Source organism: Pelecanus crispus, chromosome 16, assembly GCF_030463565.1.
Source record: "Pelecanus crispus isolate bPelCri1 chromosome 16, bPelCri1.pri, whole genome shotgun sequence".
Classification (NCBI taxonomy): Eukaryota; Metazoa; Chordata; class Aves; order Pelecaniformes; family Pelecanidae; genus Pelecanus; species Pelecanus crispus.
The window spans coordinates 8,560,539-8,580,874 of NC_134658.1; the positions used below are offsets into that span (position 1 = coordinate 8,560,539).

The 20,336-nt window shown below is 42.2% G+C and overlaps 1 protein-coding gene across 1 annotated transcript; it reads right to left on the minus strand.

Annotated features, from left to right (window-relative positions):
• Positions 1 to 248: 248 nt before the first annotated feature.
• Positions 249 to 15,953, minus strand: CLSPN (claspin). The gene is made up of 25 exons (XM_075722185.1): positions 15,933 to 15,953; positions 14,815 to 14,944; positions 13,783 to 14,243; positions 12,904 to 13,071; positions 12,454 to 12,543; positions 12,145 to 12,217; positions 11,496 to 11,604; positions 10,259 to 10,833; positions 8,979 to 9,170; positions 7,903 to 8,084; positions 7,153 to 7,370; positions 6,779 to 6,843; positions 6,166 to 6,371; positions 5,498 to 5,658; positions 5,174 to 5,400; positions 4,830 to 4,944; positions 4,047 to 4,128; positions 3,624 to 3,718; positions 2,837 to 3,001; positions 2,622 to 2,743; positions 2,304 to 2,431; positions 1,700 to 1,811; positions 941 to 1,023; positions 574 to 735; positions 249 to 362 (listed from the first exon to the last, which is right to left on the minus strand). Exons 1-25 carry the CDS (start codon positions 15,951 to 15,953, stop codon positions 249 to 251), a joined length of 4,056 nt encoding a protein of 1,351 aa, XP_075578300.1.
• Between the last annotated feature and the right edge of the window lie 4,383 nt (positions 15,954 to 20,336).

Genomic DNA, 20,336 nt, shown 5'->3' on the forward strand with positions numbered 1-20,336 from the left:
ACCAAGTTACCATTTCATTCCAAACCAAGCATGGATTTTTGTGCTCTCATTTGCCACAGAGCACTGAGAAAAAACAAAGGGGAATAAGCAAGACCATTGCCTGGAAATTACTGGAACTTGTGAATTAAGTGGCAGCATGAGAATATACAGCAATGTGTTTACCTTCCTGCCAATAGCTAGCAGATTTGCAAAACAAACCACAACTGGCAAAAAGACAAGATACAACCTCTGGCCCTAAACAGAAACATTCAGCTCTCCAAGTATTGAAATATGCTTCGGCTTTGACTTGTTTCCTCTGTGCTCTCTACCCTAGGCCGTTTGGCCAGAGATGTTAGCACTGCAGCAGGACCTCTTTTCTTCACCTACAAGGGAGTGGCATACTATTAGAATATACAAAAATCTCCAAAAAGTTTAAGTTTTGAATTATGAGAGAATTGTTTGGTGTGAGAGTGCATACTAGGAAATCATAGAGAATATTTAAAACAGCAACGCTCTTAACTACTTGGCAGTGCTTAGTATCTGTACATTTAAATAATCTACATAATTGGCAGCACATTCCACACAAATCTTTACCTGAAGTTTTGATTTCTCCTTGGCCTCTGCACTCTTGTCTGGGGAAAGTGTATGAAAGACAAAATTCCTTGAATTTCGAGGTGCGTTTGGATTAAGATCTGACATTGCTGCTAGTTTCTGAAGGACAGCTTTAGGTCTGTTCAAGAGAGACCCATTTTTTATCTGAAGAACAAAGAAATGCCGTGTTAAACCACTCACACAAACAAGATGGCTCTTTTTAGGTTACTCTTAATAGAAAAGACTACTCCCTACTAAAATGTTACTCGCTATCATGCAAGACAGAAATGGCCAGAATCTAGGGTCAGCTGACTTTGCTCTGTTCCACATACACAGTTTGGAAATACCATTTTTCAGCACCGTTACCAACCTGAATGTCGCTGCCAGGTCTGAATGCTTCAAACGGGTTCCTGGGTAGTAGCGTTGTGTCTTGTGCCACTACTGCTGGGCTTGCTAGCAGAGACAGAGAGGAAAGTGTCAGTTTCTGAACTTCATTTGAAAGAATATAATTTTATATCAAACTGAAGAACTTAGAATTGACAACAGACAGTAAATACTGTAGGGAAAAAAAGGTCTGCATCCAATTACACATACAACTGGTAGATGACTCTAGCAATTAGTTCTATCAGTTAGAAGGGAAAATTTGGTTTTGAAACAGCTTTGCATACTTGGAGTCATGTTTTTGCCACAACCAAGGAAAACTTAAGTTTATTTTCACTACATTACATAGTTTTTCCTTAAGTCACAGATACTTGGAGAAACTTCTAGGCTGAATGTCACTTACAGTCTTCTACTCTGTGACTTAAAGGCAAACAAATGAAGAATAAAAGACTAAACAAAGACAAAGAGGAATTTATTTCCACTCTACAACATTTTTTTCGAGAAGCAACATACTATTTTATTAAGTAAATACACACAATTATCATCAGCCTTGCGGTTGCATATTTTGAATGCTTTTATACCTTTAGCTTTTCAAGTTCTGGAAGTCATGAGCCCAGACTGGTGTAAGAACACCAGACACTGGAGTTTTCTGATCTGTGGCGTGATTCACTGGAGACCACGAGTGACAACTGGAAGTTAAGCTTTCTTTCTCTTATTTGATTGTCACGTCAATAAAAAGTAAGCTTACCTTTCTTCTGTAGGGACTTAGCAGTTACTTTTTTTGCTAGTTTCATGAATTGGCTGTCTTCACCGATTTCTTCTTCCTCCTCCTCCTCCTCCTGCTCTTTATTTTTTTCCTTCTGTAGCAGAGAGAAGACACTTCGTAAAATGGAAAAAATTCATATTAAGAATGGACATTTCATTCAGTATTTTAAGTAGACCAAGTCCTTTCATTAATGTAAATTAATACAGTCTTTTTAATTTACTTTCTACTGTAAAAGTTTATTGCAATAATTTCTTACTTTATCATCCTCATTCTATTCATGAACAGCAAACCTGTACTATCACATTCAGCTGACAAAGTTGACCTAATACTGAAACTTCTAAAACTTATGCTCCCAGCATAAGAGACTTATTCCAGCTTTGAAGCTGACTTGTTTCAGAACATAGCTGTTTTGCCTCTCCATTCTGAATTAGTTTCTCTCTGTACAATACTTGAAAAGAGCAGAATTTATGATGAAAAACAAAGATGTGTTTATGAACAGTATTTAACTTGAGGAACTAACAATTTTGCATCTAGCAATAGTATTGAGAAAGACTGAGCAAGATGCCTTCCTGAAGCTAACTAATACCTGCTCACGAAGCCACTGTTCTCGTTCAAATCGCTCTTTCCTCCATTTTGCTTCTGTCTCATCAAACTGTTCATTTTCATCATCATTATCTGAATCTCTCTGAAACAAGTCAATCTGTGAAGCATAATCTAGACAAAGGAAAAAAAAATTTACCTATAAATTTTAAGACAGGCATAAAATATGCAGACTCTAATGCCCTCCCCCAATTTATTTCTGAAAGACTTCATTTACTTCTGCTGAGTGCTATTTCATACACACACACACACTCTCTTTTTCCAATCTTTCACCCCATCTATTAACTATGGATCAGAAAGGCACCTATGTTTTTCCATCTGAATCTCCTCATTCTGCCAGGGCCATCGCTATGCAGGTCACCATCAATGAGGTATTGCTCCTGGTACAAGCGCAACTGACGCTTGTCATCATCAAGCATTGCCTTCCTATTAACACGAAGAAAGGGAGGAGGTTAGTCCAGATAATATCCAAGAGCCATGACTTCACACACAAAAATATATACTAATACTGTCACTGACATATGTAATTTCTGTATTTGGTTTTCTAATTCAACTTCATTAGGGAGTTCCTCATCAATAATCTCTTCTTCATATTCGTTCAGGTCTTCACCGTCATATTCATCCTCGCTTCCCACATCACTCCCTGACAGCTCTGCCTCATCTTCCATGAAATCCTGCAGTTTTCTATAAAAGAACGTTAAAAGATTTCAGTTTGGTAGACCAATAATCATCACACAAATCTTCTGAAAGCAAGACTTATCTTTTGACGTAGAATTAACACATATCCTAAATGAGAAATTATGATCCATTTTTAATTTTTGAAAAGACTAAGACGTGAGTTCTTGCACATTTACACATACAGCCTGCCAACATGCAATACCCCAAATTATCGCCATCCACCAGATTCCTTGCCAGTTGCCTACCAAATGTGATGGCAATGATAACTGCCAACTAGATGTTTTACTTATTAGAACAAATAAAGACCTTAAGACATGAGGAATGACAGCAATATTCCTGCGCTCCCTTTTTTTTTTTTCCCCTCAAAAAAAACATGTTGCATTGCTTTCATAGCGGCCTTTTGATTTCCATCTATAATGAAAAATGTAACAGAAATCCTCTATAACCCACCAGCAACATAGTTAAACTCATGCAATGCGACAGCACCAAAGCAAAAAAACCAGCGAGAGCCAACACCATATAAACATTAGCTACTAATGCTGGGGAGGGAATAATTATAGACTAAATTTCTCATGCTATTAATATTCTATTCTGTCTGGCAATTAAGATACAAAAAAGATGTACTTACAGTTTCTTCTTCAAGCCCTGTCTATGTCTCAGCAGTGGTTCTTCTTCATCACTCACTTCTGCTTCTTCAGCATCACTATCTCCACTTTTTTCATCCTATCAAAGAAAAAGTTTTCAGAAATTAAGGAATTTCTGAAAGTGGATTACTTTGTAATTACAGCTTCTTCTATTCTTCAATCAATAAACAGACTAAAACACCAGAGAGTTTTCAGAGGATTTGCTATGCTAAGATGCTTTATCCAGTATATCATCATATTAAGGAGACATTTTAAATGATCCAAACATTGCTCTTAAAAACGTTTCAGTAGCTTGTTATGGAAGTCGTGATACTTTGCGCTGATGGTTATATTAAAAAACTAAGTAGGTAAATGTAATTCTCTTAGTCTGAATGCTGTAGCAGTTGCCTTGCTCCATCAGTTCATACCTCTTCACTATCAAAGGCATTGTCATCTGTTACAAGCTGAAAATCACCAAGTTCTTCTTGCTCCTCCTCGTCTTCCTCTTCCCTAGGGGAAAAGTAAGTGAAAGAAATACACGTTTTCCTTTCACCTCCAATGAGGGCTTTGCAATAATTCAAGGCAAAATTTCAACTACCACATCAGCTGGGCTCAGGCAATTACCTGTGAGTGCTCAAAGAGCTCATTTAGCTTTAAATGCCCCAAATCCCCATTAGCGCTGCTGTTTTAAGACCTCAGGTCTTCACTTGCAGAAACCATGGGACAAGTACTAATTTCTGAGCTTGTTTCCCTCTAAAATCCCTCTTGCATCCCCCTAACATTCCTATTTGTTAAGCCTCATTATCTTTTTGTCAGGCAGCCATACACCTTTCTAGTTTAATCAATGGAAAAAATGCAAATATCCAACTTAACATTTGGTTATGGTTCCCGTAGTTTGGCCACAGCCCAGAACAGAACCCAGGAGTCCTACGTTGTAACAATCTTTTCTCAGTTTGATGAAAGCTCTTCAACACATCTTTCACTATCAGTGAAAGACAAAGAAGAATTTCCCTTCACAGTAGCTGTGGGAAACAGTATAGGCTGCGGATTTAGAGAGCAATTGCTGAGCAATTTGCAATATTCCTCCCCTTCACCTCCAAATCAGACCACACTTTTGGTTACAGCATTTTGAATTTGAAAAAGAAAACATATTAAGAGTGAAACAATTACCACTATAAGCTTTTGTAAGCTTTCGGAAGAATAATGCTAACCTGTCTGTGGGAAAGGAGCCTGAACAAAGTGCTAGAGCTTCTGCCATTGGATCTTCTATATCACTGTCTTTTTCCGCCTTGGAAGATACTGAAGATGCCCATGTTGGAGAACCTGCTACAAAAAAGTAATAAGATGGCAACTTACTAGACACATATGTTTCTACTCTTAAAATGTCAGAGAGCATCCTAGAAATGACAGTTAGCATGCTCCCACAAAAGCAATGAATTGTTAGCGCTCTCGGAAGGTCCACATTCTTCATTAGTGCCCAGAACTAAAGGGTACCGTAGCATAAAGCCTATAAATCAAGTAACCAGCAAAGCTGAAAACAGAATTCAGGACATACTCTGAGACACAAATTTTCCTGAGCAAAGATCGAGCAATTCTTCCATGTTCTGCTTTTTGCTGCTGCTGGTATTTGGCACGTGTTCAGTTTGACTACTAAACTGTCCAGAACACAAGTCCAGTAACTCATCCATATTGGCATCCATTGCATTCTCATCCATACTAGCCAGAGTCAGCTGATGCTTTGAGGACTGGTATTTATTCCTATGTTGTCCAACATTCAAGAACCTGAAAGAAAGTCTGTAGGTTAGAAAAATCTTGCTGGTCTGTACGTCCTATTTCTGTTAAAGGGCACAAAATGTCATCCTTTACACCTATTACTTACCCATCTGCATCAAGCAGCTGGCTCTGAGTGTCATCTTCCAGAGAAAATTGAAACTGTGACTCCCCAGCCCCTGGAAATAAACTCTTAGGCTCAGGAGAGGCATTATACAGGTCCTGGGAATCTTCTATGGGAAGAGAGGGCTCAGACGTCTTTCCTGAGCTCTAGTCAAAGGAATGTAAAAATAAACAAGTTTATTAAACAAAAATAAAACAAGTTATTTGTCTTGCAATCCTAGAAGTCAAAAGCAAGAATGGGGTAAAACCTTTAAGCTATTTTAAAGGATTAACACCATGCAGGAGTTAAGTATGTCCACACTGCTCTGATAAATCATAGGATTTCACTGGCATCAGATGTTGTGTAGCCCATGTAAGTATGCTTAAAAAAATATTTACTATGTACATATTTTAGATACCAAAACCAGATTACAGCATCTTTTCTTTGATGTTTTAGAATGTAAGTTTTTTATAATGCCATTTTTATCCATTCCAATGTAGAAACATTTTAAACCCCAGGGACAGTTTGCTTTTCTGAGATCTTAGTCATATAAAAGCATTTCGACAGATGCCTTCTTCTGTTTTTCTTCTGATAAATATGACAGTCAGGATAAAACACATTTATTCACTACCCATTGTGCTAATATACAATGGGAATAGCAGTGAGAACCTTACCTTGGAAGCAGAGCTGATAAAGCTTGTTTTGAAGAAACCTGGGGAAGGTGACCTGAAACCTCCTGCTGCAGATAAAAAGTTCCCCCCACGTGACATCTGTTTGTTACAGGGCTGATATGATGGAATCATGGAGCCAATCAACTCAAAGCTGCTGTTATGGCTATTCTCTTTTGCTGGTGTTGGTAGAGAAAACGAATCATCATCCTCTGAAAAGAAAATAAATATTTAAATACCGTGCTTAACGTGGAGTATTTTTGTGATCCAGTAAAACCTCAAAAGACTATTCTGCAACACCAACACCTTGCTAAAAAATCATTATTCTGTGCTCGTGTCGGATTTCTTTCGTCACAGAGGATGCGCGTTGCATTTTTTTACTGAATTTCATCTTTATTTCTGACTGTTTCTGTATTTTTTCCAGAAAAATTTTGAACTTTATTTTCCTCCAGTTTTTTCAAGCCCTCACATTTCTTTCATCAGTCTAAGCTTTTATAGTCATACTGTATAAATATACAGATGACGAAATAACAAAAATATGGAATACCAATCCCAAACAGAAACTTCCACATGTGCCATGTGAAAAAAAACACTGGCTACGATAATAGTTCTACTTTACCTAACTTGGTAGGTCCTTTGTCTGCAGCTTCTTCCATTTCAAGTTTCTCATCAGGAAGAGAATACCTGCAATTCATTAAATAAAATGTATTTGCTAATATATACAAGATCACTATTGTCTGTCAAACCTAATTGCAAAAAACAAGGTGCCACCCAAAAATACATCTAGTACACTTTGATTAAGAAAGAGATTATTCCACTAAACAGCAATTACAGTCATTAAGTTCTTTAAAGAAAAAATATATGAATGCACATATAACTACTGGAACAAGACAGAAAAAATAGTTGTAAAAAGTACTTTAAATCAAAACATCTATGTGTATTGATCAAACTTAAAATTGCTCAGGCACCATTTTTAAAGCTTGGTTTATTTACCCCATTTTGGAGGAGCTGTCCTTAAAAAGCATCAATGTAGACTCTGTCGAAGGTGGCTTGGGAACAGAATCACAATGCACAGATTTCTCCAGCTTTTCTCCATCAATTGATTCTTTGTCGGTTTCTTTATCACCATCTTCAATGTGTTTCTCTTCTATATCTTCATTATCTTCCTCTTCATTATCTTCCTCTGCTTCGCCAAGCAGAAATTCCACATTCTAAAAAACATCCCCAAACATAGCAGAGATATGGTGATTATTGCTTTGATCTGTCAACTTCCTTGCATACTTTTCAAGAAAAAAAATTTTAACATATGGAGGATGAAGCTGAGTGACATTCACAGTATTTAAAAATGCACCTATTCCACTCTGAGACAACTGACAGAGGTGCTTGAAACAGCCAAGCTATTCCGACCCTTTTTAAAAAGGAAAAGGCCATGGCAAACCCTACCCCAGATCAGGCAGGTGACCTCAGTTTGTCTCCTGCTAGCAACGAGCCAAGGATATATAAAAAGGGAAAGTGGCACCAGATTCTTTTATACACTTTTTTTTCAAAATATTGTTTAGACAAATAAAGAAAATAATAATAAATTCCGGTTTAGAGAATCCAACCCCCAAACATTTTTTAGCTTCTAGGAAAAATTCTTGGCAATTTTCCTAATATTAATAGTGTACAAAAGTCTCATTTCATTGGGGAGAGGCAGCAGAATTGAAAAGCTGACTACGTTATGTAAAAATGTTGCATACAGACCTCATGATCGCCTTCTTCCTCTTCCTCAGACTCATCTGTCATCTCTTCCTCCTCCTCCTCTTCTTCCTCCAACATGTCCTCATTATCCAGTTTAAACAATGCTTGCCGCTTTTGGCGTTCCTCAGTCCTGCGGAGTTTCATGGCCTCCTGGAGTTTAGCCTTCAGCGCTTGTAGCTTTTCACCTGGACAGCAATGAATAAATTAATATAAGATGTACTACAGTGAATCCTTAACTTCATTGCCTTCAAGCATCCAATCTAATGTAACTACACACATAAAAAGGGAATTTAAAAATTACTTGTTTTTAAATGTTTTTATGAATTGATCTGCCAGCTGTAAGAGCTAGACCAGTTAGTTTCAGTGAGCTCAATTTAGAGACCACACAATCTCATGAATTATCAAGATTTCTCATTATCCGTAAATGCCACCGGCGCAGCACTCTGAATGAGAGTAGGGTCTGTCTCTCCGCTGTGTCTTTTGGGAACAAGAGCATCCAATTGCCGTGGGCAGATGTGCTATAGCACATGAAACAGTTAAGAGCAGCTAAAAATAACGTGTGCCCACAGAACCAGCCAAATAATCCATTTCTTTTAATGGATACTATGGGAGAGTCACATTCCACACATTTTTGTTTGCAAATGCATACAATTCTATTAGAAACTGCAGTATAGAAATAACGAAACATGAGAGATCTAATAAATGGTAATAGTTCACAAGAAGTCCGAGAGTTACATTCAGAGGGCTGGTGGAAAACAACGGTGCAGATGTATGTTTATATAGATTTTGGTACAGATGGGGAGAAATCCAGAGCACCAGCCACAAAGATCTGACTGAGGCTGTTCTACACTGGCCAGTACTATTTAAAAGGTCTATCGAGATTTTTTTTTTTTTTTTTTTTTTCCTCAAACCAGGGCTATCCATTAGAGGGAACATACATATTAATTTTAGACATAAAGATCCCTTCATCTGTATTTCATGGGGCAATATTGGGAAAGGGGGAAATGAGAGAGAAAAAAAAAAAAAAAAAAAGACAAAGCATTTTCCAGTTCAACCATCATCACTTCTCCCAAACTGACCTGGCTTTGTGTGGACTCTTTCATCCAGGCTCTCCGCAGCTAATACTGCTGGTACCACGTCTGCTTTCAGTTCCTCCTTTCCTTCAGATGTAGTCTCCTTACGAATAATGTTCATGTTTATGGTCCGTTCAGCTTTGGATTTTGATGTTTGAAGAGTGTGCTTCAAGAAACGTGCTTTCAAGGCTTCTAATTCTTTAAATACATATTTATGGATACATAAGATAAACATATATATTAAAAATATATAAAAATCTATAAATACAATATTAATTAAATTTCAAAATGCAAGTTACATTAATTTGATAGCATTTAAAAGTATTGAGTGTAAAAGCTATATAAAGGGGTCTTGAGAATTTCTTTTTCAAAGGAAGTTAGTTAAAAACTCTGAATCTTTAATATTAAAATATTTGCAAAACCATTCTATTTGACTAATAAAACAATAAACCATTATAGAATATTTTTGCTGTAACTTGTACTTAATTGATATTAGCCAATATTAAATTACCTTACCATTGACTATGATTTATCCACAAGACCTCAACTGACTTCCAGTCTAGCCTTCCAGCCACCAGGCATCTCTCAATTTCTCTTAACACATACATGTAAAACCAGACTGATGGCTGACAAACACACTGTATCTTGGCAGAAGTCAGTTTCCTGCATGCACAGAAGTAGCATCTAATCCAGACACCCTCTTAATATCTTCTAATACATTAACAGATTCAATGGAATTATAAAATTGCCTAATCATTTGCATTCTTTCCCTGAAACAAGGTCAACTATTTAATATTGATGAATAGATGTTCAAATTCCAGTACCTAAAAGACATTCAAAACTTTCTTGCTACAAAAGCAAATTTTTGCTTGCTATCCAGCCTTGCCTTTTAACAAAATCAGTGGTAAATACACTGGAACACAGGCCAGTTTTGTTTCCAGATAATTACTGCATACCTCATTTTGAGCCAATTTGCAAGAAGTGCTCTCATGTGCTTTAAGTGCCAACATAATTTGCTACAGCAAACTGGAAATAAATCATTCATCATCAAATAGTTACCACTGAGCACTCCTTCAAGCTTTCAAATATTAAGGACTCGGAACTTCCCTTAGAAACATCAGCTGAAAGAACATGGATACCAACATTAAGCAAAGAATCCATACTAGTAAGAGAACGTGCCTGACTGTTCTATCACCCAAACATTTCTCAGAGATTTTCCAGTTAAAGTCAGATTAACTCTGCTTACTTGGACAGATCTGACAGGATTACAACAATAAAAGCAATACCTTTATTTGAATCGGATTCATCGAGATTTATAAAGGATTCATTGCCAGAGCAGATTCTTGGCTTGATGGACAGGTCTATTCCCAGTTCACGAAGTTTATCCAACTTGGACTTCCTCACTTTTTCAGGTTGTGCCACCAATCCAGGCCCCACTTGTTGATTGCTTTTTTCACATTCTAAGTCTGGTGCTGTTTCATCTCCTTGCTCACAGGCATCTCCTCGCTCACAGGCATCTCCTCCAACTGCTAGAGGAATTTCATTCTCGTTTTGCTCACCACAGTCAGTGCTTAGGAAGTTAGAGTGCTGCTGTTCTCCTGTATTACTATCAGTTGTTACAGTCCTAACTGTAACAGAATCATCACTGTCCTGCCTGGGCTTTTCAGCACAGTCTTCTGTCAAGTTCTTCCCTGCATCAGCAAGAGGCTTGTTCACAGTAGTATCAACATCTCTGCCAAGGCTAGTTTCTGGTTCATTAGCTGCTGATTGATCACCTTCGATTCGCCCATCTTTGCAATCCGTGTTCAAGTTCTTAGTGTCTGCAGATTCTTCATTTAGGGATAGCTGGTATTTAGCAGACCTAATGAAGGCAGAAAGAAATCTATCACCCGTGGCTATTGTGAAAGGAGAGGAGAGGTCAAGAACAAACTCAGAAAGAAAGAAGTAATTTTCTAGTTATTGTAACTGATGTGTAGGAAGAGGTGAAGGACAGAAGTCTGGAAAACTTCGTTTTGAGGAGATAAGGAACTGTAAAGAGTTTGTACTAGGTAGTTACACTATCACAGTACAAAATTCCTGAGAGATTTTGTGACTACAGTAGCTTAAGTATTTTACTACACATTAATCAAAAGAAGAAATAGTCCAAGTAAAATGTTGGGGTCCAGCCTAAACCACATTAAAGTAACTTTGTGTGCACATGTTACTTTATCTGGAGTTACTGCTAGGCCCCCATCACTTCAATAGTACGACTGTATCGAGTGCAGCATTGCCTCATGGTATCAGTGACATGCTCCTAATTTCCAGGTGTTCACAGAATTAAAGGAGCCTAAGAAAGTTTCTTAATAAAACTTTCCAGTCAAAGCAACAGCTAAAATTAAACCAGAAAAAAGCTGTGACCGTACACAGAGCAGGTGTGTACGTTGTGCAATGCCTATAGCATGCAAAAATCTGGTTATCCTCAAAAGCAAAGCCAGGATATCCTCAAAATTTATGAAAAAATATGAGGAAGGTTTAAGTCCTTACTTCAGCAATGCCATGGCATTTCCTTGACATACTGGTCGAGGTCTACGCTTGAAGAAGTCGTGAATGCTTTTGGTTTCAGGCACATGATACGGGAGAGACACAGACGATTCTACCAGAGAAAGCAGGTGAAAGAAAATTTAAAACATCATCCAAGGCATTTATTTGATATCTCTGAAATTCAAAGAAGCTTGACACAAGTATTTGGCAGCAAAGACATCTGACTAGGCACAAACACCACAGTTTAAAACTTGAATACAGCAAACACTGCTGTTTGGGAAAGAGTTCCAACAGCAACAGTCTGGAAGACCAAATTTGCAACATGTCCATGGATTCATTAGGAAATTAACCGTGATGTTAATATCAGAATGTGAGGACCAGTTTCAATTTTATTACATGCCTACCAAACTCTCTAAACATTGCACTAACTTTACACAAGTTTACAGGCTCAAGTGTTTGCACAATGATTTTTTTTTTTTTATTAGTTACAAAGATACCTTTTAACAGGTCCTTGAATAAAAATGGTCTTGCACCCTTCAACCCTAAATAACTCATGCTAGGTGAAAGAAGGCTCTAACCTTTCAGGTGAATTCTTTGAACTTCTCCCCTGAATTTCCTAATAGTTTACATCCCTCTACACACAAAGTTTTACCTCTAATAAGTCGTTGGGTCTCACTATGTAGTTGTTTAATGGCTTCTTTACTTAACCTTGCTGCTTTCCGCTCCTTAAGGAAAGAAAAGAAAGGCTTCTGAAGGCAGAAAACAAAATATGGCACTCTATCTATACTTTCTAAATAGTTTATTTTTCCCTTTCAAACAGAAAGGAGTCAGAATAAAGCAGCCAGTTAAAAAAAAAAAGATTAAAAATAGCAAATCGACAAAAACATTGGACAGTGTGCATACAAAACCCATTAGTCATTACAACAAACAATGGAGAGCTTTAAGATGAAGAATACTTCACCTTCCTTTTTGGTTCTTTTAATACAGGTTCCTCATTCTCATCATCAAATACGTGTTTGTAGCCTTCGCCCTCAGAAAACCGTTCTTTGTTCTACAGTGCATAAGAAGATATTAATTTATTTATTTATGTCTAGATACACAGGCCCTACCAAGGGCAAATAAGTCAAAAGTAAAAATAATTGTATAGAATCATCACTGGTCAGCACAACCAGCAAGTATTCTCATAAACCAACACATAATCCTGCATAATACTTGTGGTAGATTTCCAAAGCTCCTACTATATATAACTTTGCGGGACGACAACCCTCCATCTTTAAGAACAAAAAGCAGAGGACTATTCTCTCCGCTGTCATAGCACTAGAAACGCACCATTGTCAAAAATTTTAATACATGCTCATGTACAATACCTCCCATTAATAACCAATAATCTCGTATCACTATCAAATGTTACCTTATATTTTTTTATTTTGTTTTTCACTGCTGCTCGTATTGATTCTATTGACTCTTCATCCTCTGGGGGGTAATCGTCTTCCTCTTCTAAGCCATTATCAAAAAGTTCTTTGTCATCAAGAAGACATCCACTGTCATTAAAAGGATACCTCTCACCACCATCGACCTGCTTGCCACAAGAATAAAGTATTTGTGTGATTCCTTTCAGAAGGTCCCCTTCAGTTTTTTGACGTTCATTTAACATTACTGTCAAAAGGTCTTGATGAGAGAAGTTAGAAAAAGTACATGCCATCTTTAATCTAGCACCTCGTGTGTCCTGTAAGCCAGCACATTGACTTTATAGCACTGCAAAGCTGAAAAGGTAATTCATGGAGCAGTGCTCTCTAAGGCTTTAAGTAGGGAATTTCAATACTTACTGAAGACCAAAATGGCTTAGAGAGAATAAATTAACACTTGAAATACACATTTTATAAATAGCAACAATACTCAACCTCCCAAGCAGCCATTTATTTAGACCAGAATTCCAATTTGAAAGTAGTCCAAAGCTTGCTCCAGAAGCTAGCAGAGCAATGCAGAGAAAAGCTGAAATACCAATCAAAGCCGTTTGTGCACCTAGCACACCCCCAACAAACCCAGAGAACTCAAAGAATTTCTGCCTGGCTTAACACGCACTGACATTAAATCAAGTGTTAGGGTTTGTACTTTCTTTGCAGATGAAACTGGTAGACTTACATGGTGTTGAGTGGATCCCTGTGGATACCACACCTGCTGTAGGAATGTGGACACTAGCAATGCCGAAGCATTGAAACACAATAACCAACAGAGTAATAAATTTAACTTAGTTGAGAAAATGTCTGAGATTTTCTGCCAAAATACATACCTCCGCTCTAGGCTTCTTTTCTTTTTTCAGCTGTTTAATGGACTCAATTCTTCTCTCCTTCTCCTTTCTTCTTCTTGATTTTCCTACAGCTTTTTTTGCTGTCTCTTCTTCAAAATCATGTTTATGTTCTCTGTACTTCTTCCCAGATTTTAGGGGTCTCTCCTCTTCCAACTCACTCTCAGGCAAGCCAGACTTTTTGCTTGTTTCAAGGTTTTCAATCTGCAATTGGTCAGCAGTGTCACTGTCATCACTGTCTAGCAGACCCTGGCGAATCCGATGAGATTTCCTGTTCCTCTGGGCAGTAACATTCTCTTTTTCCTCTCCATTTTCCTTGTCTCCACCCGGAGTATTGTTCTGCACATAAGAGCCACCATCCTCTCCATCTTCGCTCTCGCTGTCCTGAAGCACCTTCTTGCTTTTTGCTTTTGCTTTTTTACGTACAAAAATCTCTTCTTCTGAATCTGAGAAAGTATATTAAAAGAAAAGAAATTATGCATGTGACAGAGAGGAAAATTCTGCAACTTAATTAACAATCAATCAGTGAAACATAAAGTTACATATCTGTTACATTTCACAGATATCAACATCTATAACAAATCGGCTTGAACTCAAGTTTTCAAAATCCAGTTCTCCCTGTAGTGCAGCACATAATTGACCCAAATTGATGTTATAGGTTTTTAACCTTCAAAAAAAAAAGGCAAAACTGAAAATGCTTCACCAATAGATTAGTGATTGCCTTGAAACAGTAATAAAACCCACAGTAACTAAACAAGTACATAGGTTAACCAAATCATAAAAAGAAAGGAAATAAGCAATTAAGACACTTACATCCCATTTACTATTTCCCTTTCTGTACCTCAAAAAACGCTTTTCAGAGATTTACATGTCTGCCCACATTCTGAGCAACAAAAAAAGGCAGTTTGGGTTCATACAGGTCAAGCAATGACAGCTTCCTAAAAAAGTATTTATAAAACAAAAAAATGCACCCTTGAAGGCAACAACCACATCGTGATTCATGGAAGTATTACAGACCTCTATCATCAAGAGACGCTATCCCCTTGCTGAAGCGACCTGGAGAGGCTGTCTCACAGCTGCCCTGTCCGCTGTCAGAGTCACTATCAGGGGTTTTCTGCAAGTCTGAATTCGAATCTTCTAACGGAAACTAGGAAGCAAAATAAGATTGTTCTTACTATGATAAATGTCGCTTATGTAGTAATGACTTTTGGTGCCCAACTTCATTCCAAAGCCTTGGTTGACCCCTTACATACAATTATATACATATAACATTATCATTGTATTTTAAGAATTAAGCGGTATTTACATGAAGGGAGATTACACTATGTCAACTCTTTTTAGTATTTAAAAGTGTTTAAGGTGAGCTTGCGCACAGAAAAAAAAAAAAAAAGAGAATCAACAGACTGGCTGATCTCCACTGATTATTATTCAAACCCATTAGAACGAAAAGAACAGCGAGAAATGTAAAGCTTTATCCTCCCACATCCGCACTTCACCTAAATTAATTAAACAAGGACCAGAAGACACCTGTGGGAATTCTTTAGAAAGGCCCCCACAACAGGGCGGCCGCGCCGGGGTGCAGGCAGGCTGCAACAGGCGGGGCCCGCCAGGCCCTAGGGCCCCCCCCGGGGCCCCCCCTCACGGCAGACCCCCCCGGCGCTGCACAGGCGGCCGGGGGGGGCACGGAGACCCTCCCGGGGGGGGCACGGAGACCCTCCCGGTCGGGCCGGGGCCCGGCCCCTGGCTGAGCACCCTCCCGGCATGCCCTGCGCCCGCCCGGGCCCGGCCCCGCCTTCCCGGCGTGCCCCGCGCCCGCGGCCGGTGCCCGCACCCCCGGCGTGCCCCCCGCCCCGGGGATAGGCCGCGCACGGCCTTCCCGGCACGCACCACGGGCGGCAAAGCGGAAGGGCGAGCCGCCGGCTGTGCTGGGAAGCGTAGTCTGCGGAGAGAGGAGCCGGGCCGCTGACGGCGCGGCGCCGCCCGGCCGAGGAGGCGGCACCGGCGGCGGCACCACCACCCCCCCACTCACTGCCCCTCTCGGCCCTCTGCCGCGCCACAGCCGGGGGGGCCCGGGGGGGCCCAAGCAGGCCACTAGCCGGCCGTGCAGAACGGAGCGGAGGAGCGGCAGGACTCACCTCGGCGGGGGCCGCCGCCATGGCCCCGGCGCTCCCGCCGCACAACCGCCTAGGAAACCGCTTCAAGTCTTCGCGCGCTGCCCCAGTCCCGCCCAACCCCAGAGACAGCCAATAGCTGCCCAGGGCTGCCCCGGAAGCCCCGCCCCTCGCATTTTATTGGGAGAGTTTTTCCGCGTATCCCCGCCCACTCTCTCTGGTCCAATCATTGCTCGTGTCTCGAGGCCGCCGCACGCCTTATAAACCCTCCCTGTGGCGGAGCCGGGCCGCGCTCGGTGGCTGCGCGGGGCTGGTGCGGCTGTCCTCGGCGCGGGGTGTCCTCGGCCCTGTGCCCCGCTGCGGCCCTGTGCCCCGGCCTGGGGGCGTGAGCAGGTGTGTACGGCCCTCCCGGTGCGGCACCAGGCTGCGGGGGTGCCCCGGGGGTGTGCGGGCCCAGCCCGGCCCCCTGAGGTACGCTGGCCCCTCAGGGCTCGGGCCAGGCCGTGTCCCGGGAGGGGCCTTTGCTGTGAGGGCAGCCCGGCGCTGGCTGCAGAGCCGGTGTGAGGTAACGCCAGTGTCTGGTGCTGCGTCACCTGTGGAGGCCGCAGACCTGCTCCCGTGCACCTTGTAGGCATTTGCTAAGTGGGAGTGCAAAAGCCTTCCCCCTGTGATCGGGACTGGTGAGTACAGACAAGTCTGAGTAGAGAGAAACCTCACACCTCAACTCATTTCTCTACGTCTGCTCCATATAACGTGCTGCCACCATATAACACCACTGAGCGTTTAGTCTGTAGCGTCCCAATTCCACCAAAGAGGGGAAAGGATGGCAGGCTGAGCTTGACCCTGATGCTCAGGAGGCTTCTCCAGATCTGTAGGAAGTCAGGGAAAAACACAGAACAATTTGATCTGGTTTAAGTGGCTGTGAGATGTGTGTCACCTCTTTCCCTCCCCAGAACTTGGAGTTTCTAGGGGTGTTTGCAACTCCTGACAGCTGGAGGGAGAGCAGCGAGCTGGGGTGAGCGTCAGTGACCTTGTTCTCAGCTAGAGTTACAGATGTTTGGCACTCTTTCATCATTACGTTTGCTTTGTAGAATAGACTGCTACAGTAATGTTTTTTTTCTTCCAAGTCAAACAGCAGTCATCTGCTGTCACTGAAGGTAAGCCCAGAAAAAAAAAAAAAGAAAGTATGTGTTCTGGAGTGTTTGGTACCAGTCACAGTTTTGTGGGGGATAAGGAGCAGATCTGCTGTGGTAGTTCCCATACAGCCAACAAGTCTGACAATGGAGGAAGCAAGAAAAGCAAATGTCCATGAAACCCACTGCAAACACCACAACGCAATTCTGGTTTCCTGTAACTGCTACAGGAGCTACAGTAATTTAATAATTACTATTTAGTAATGGGGGAGACATGCTGGCTCTACAAAACCACCATTAGTCCATATAACTAAGATACCATCTCTAACCTACTAGATAGAGTCAGAGAAAGAAGAGAAAAAACAGTCCTCAATTTTAGTAACAAATCAAATTATCTGCTTTTAAAAGAAGGCATTTGCTTTTGTGAATAAATAAAACCTTGGCGTTTTTAGACTGTTGTGCAAATGTAAACCAAACGTGCTCAGCTAGTATTTTAAGACCGTCTGTCCTTTTTCTCCAGAACACTCTGTTCTTTGCTGAGGAAGCGCTAACTGCAGACCTTTGCTTCCCGATGCTGTTCTCTAACTGGTTACTGGCAGTGCAGAAAGGGTGGTGGCGTTACACTAGAAATTCCTGGAATTTGGGGATCTTTCTAGGTAGTCTGCCAGTAAAAAAAAAAAGCTAGCAAACAGTTTTATGGTACTTACTCAAGGCTGTAATCTCATTGCTGTGTTAGGAATAGTTTTGGGAGTCAGCTGGCAACAAAAAGGTGTCAAAAAGATTCGCTACCTGCCATATTAGGTTATTTCTGATCCCGAGTTCTATCACTCATACCTGGCACACAAAGGCAGTCTCACGGAATAGGTCACTCTTGGTACATGTTTGCCATTAAGGAGATTCTAAACTAAATTCAAACTTCTTTTTTTTAGCACTGGATAAAGTACCATATTAAAACACTAATTTTTTACAAGGTAGTTTGTGAATCTGTTTGGTACGAAATAACATACTCCTTCCACAACTTCTAGCAGGTGAGATGTTTAGGAGCAAATCCTTGGAACTAAGCCTTTTGTAACCATTGTCATAACCAAATTAGGTCTCACCACTGGAAACACGTAGCTGTTCTCAATACAAGGGAGGGTTAGCATATAGAAATAAGGTTCTGACCACTTTGGCAGTCAGGATGCCTCAATGTGTACGTAATATTTATCAAGTTAATTGCTTTGCTGACTTTTTTTTTTTAATTTATAATGCATTAAGTATAGGCTTGAGATGTCATACTCAGCATCTTGCAGGACCAAGCCTTTGTATTGCAGATTTCTTGAGGCAGAGATTGTATCTTTGTTTTTTTTAAAGTACTGTTTGCGCAGCCCTACATATGGTTTTTTATCCGTTCATATGCTGAATAATAGCATGGAAATGTTGCCCAACATCATGGGGTTTTGTTACTGGTCTTGTAAAACTGGTGTTTTCCTTAAGTATTCATCAACTGGTGTTGGGCAATTATATGAGAATCTCAGATTTCATTTCATTTTGAAATAGGTTTTTGATGTTTCAACTTGGAAAACATCGACCCCGCAGGTTAAAAAAGGCAAATGAAATGGACTCGGCATTTATTATTTATAAAATGTTTTTGTTTTGACGTCTGACCTTCTTGAAGGAGTCAGCTGAGAATTGTTGGCTAAACAGAACCCCGAGCGGCGTGCAAGGGAGCAGCTCACTGAAACAGGGTAAGCTGTTTAAAAAGGCGAAAAGTCGGCAACCCCCTTAAATAAGGGCACTTGGCTGGAAATGTTGACTTTTTAAAAAAAGACAAATTTATTGTTTGTGAGCCCGCTCCCTTGCCAGTGCTGGTTGAAACCCAGCCCGGGGACCCTCCCCGAGAAGCGGGGGACACAGGGGAGCGACCGAGGCGGGGCAGGGGCCATGGCGAGGTGCGCCCCAGGAGCCGAACGCCCCGACCAGTGGGGCACAGCCGGTTCCCTGCCGCCGCTGCTTTCCAGGCAGCTCCCGGGCCATGTCCCGGGATTGCGATCCATCTCCGCGCCAGCTACCAGCTGCTGGGCGGTCGTCCATCGTTAGCCCTCGCAAGCCCGTCTGCTGCGGTGACCGGGCCTTCTTGTGCCCGCAGAATGTCTGAGGGGACGCGCAGGTCCTGGTTACGGCCCTGAGGTCTTCAGTGTCTGGTGGTTTGCCTGACTTTTATAAATGCTGGGTTTTTTCAAGTGTTTTAAATCGCATTAGGGCTGTTTAGCTGGTACAGGAAGTTATTCAGGCTGTTACTCTCGTATTCAAAAAACATGCAGACGTGGCACTTTGGGCCATGGTTTAGTGGGCATGGCAGTGTTGGGTTGATGGTTGGACTGATGATCTTAGAGGTCCTTTGCAAGCTTAGTGATTCCCAGTTTTGCTTTCATTAAAAAATCCAGCCACCAAGCCAGGAAACATGAAATTAATTATTACTCTCCCCTTAATTGGTTTAGTGGTGGACTTGGCAGTGTTAGGTTAATGGTTGGACTGGATGATCTTAAAGGTCTTTTCCAACCTAAATGAGTCTCTGATTCTAGGCTGGGCAAGTGCCCCATTTCGGTGCGCAGCCGAGGACGGGTGGAAGCCGGAGCGGCGCGGCTGCGGGCCGGCCCCGCTGCTGTCCCGGAGCGCGCCCGCGTTTTCGGTCACTGTTTGGTGAATTATTAAAGCCGCGAACCGATGTTCCGATTCCGGGAGGGAAAAGCCGGGAAGCTGCCGCGGAGACGGGACCTGGCCTGGTGCCTCCCGCCGCCCCCGAGGGGGCTTCCCCGAGGCGGCTCCCTGAGGGGGCTCCCCGAGGTGGTTCCCTGAGGCAGCTCCCCCGGGGCGGCTCCCCGAGGGGGCTCACCCGAGGTGGCCCCCCGAGGCGGCTCCCCCGAGGTGGCCCCCCGAGGTGGCCCCCCGAGGCGGCTCCCTGAGGGGGCTCCCCGAGGTGGTTCCCTGAGGCAGCTCCCCCGGGGCGGCTCCCCGAGGGGGCTCACCCGAGGTGGCCCCCCGAGGCGGCTCCCCCGAGGTGGCCCCCCGAGGTGGCCCCCCGAGGCGGCTCCCTGAGGGGGCTCCCCGAGGTGGTTCCCTGAGGCAGCTCCCCCGGGGCGGCTCCCCGAGGGGGCTCACCCGAGGTGGCCCCCCGAGGCGGCTCCCCCGAGGTGGCCCCCCGAGGTGGCCCCCCGAGGCGGCTCCCTGAGGGGGCTCCCCGAGGTGGTTCCCTGAGGCAGCTCCCCCGAGGCGGCCCCCCGAGGCCGCTCCCTGAGGCGCGGGGCGGGGCGGC

Excerpts from the sequence above, each read along its gene's own strand:
- CLSPN (XM_075722185.1), bottom strand. The coding sequence starts at position 15,953 with ATGGCGGCGGCCCCCGCCGAG. Across the intron at positions 5,659-6,165 it reads TTATCAGCTCTGCTTCCAAG|AGCTCAGGAAAGACGTCTGA; the intron begins GTAAGGTTCTCA and ends TCCTTTGACTAG. Across the intron at positions 3,002-3,623 it reads CAGGGCTTGAAGAAGAAACT|AAAACTGCAGGATTTCATGG; the intron begins GTAAGTACATCT and ends GTTCTTTTATAG.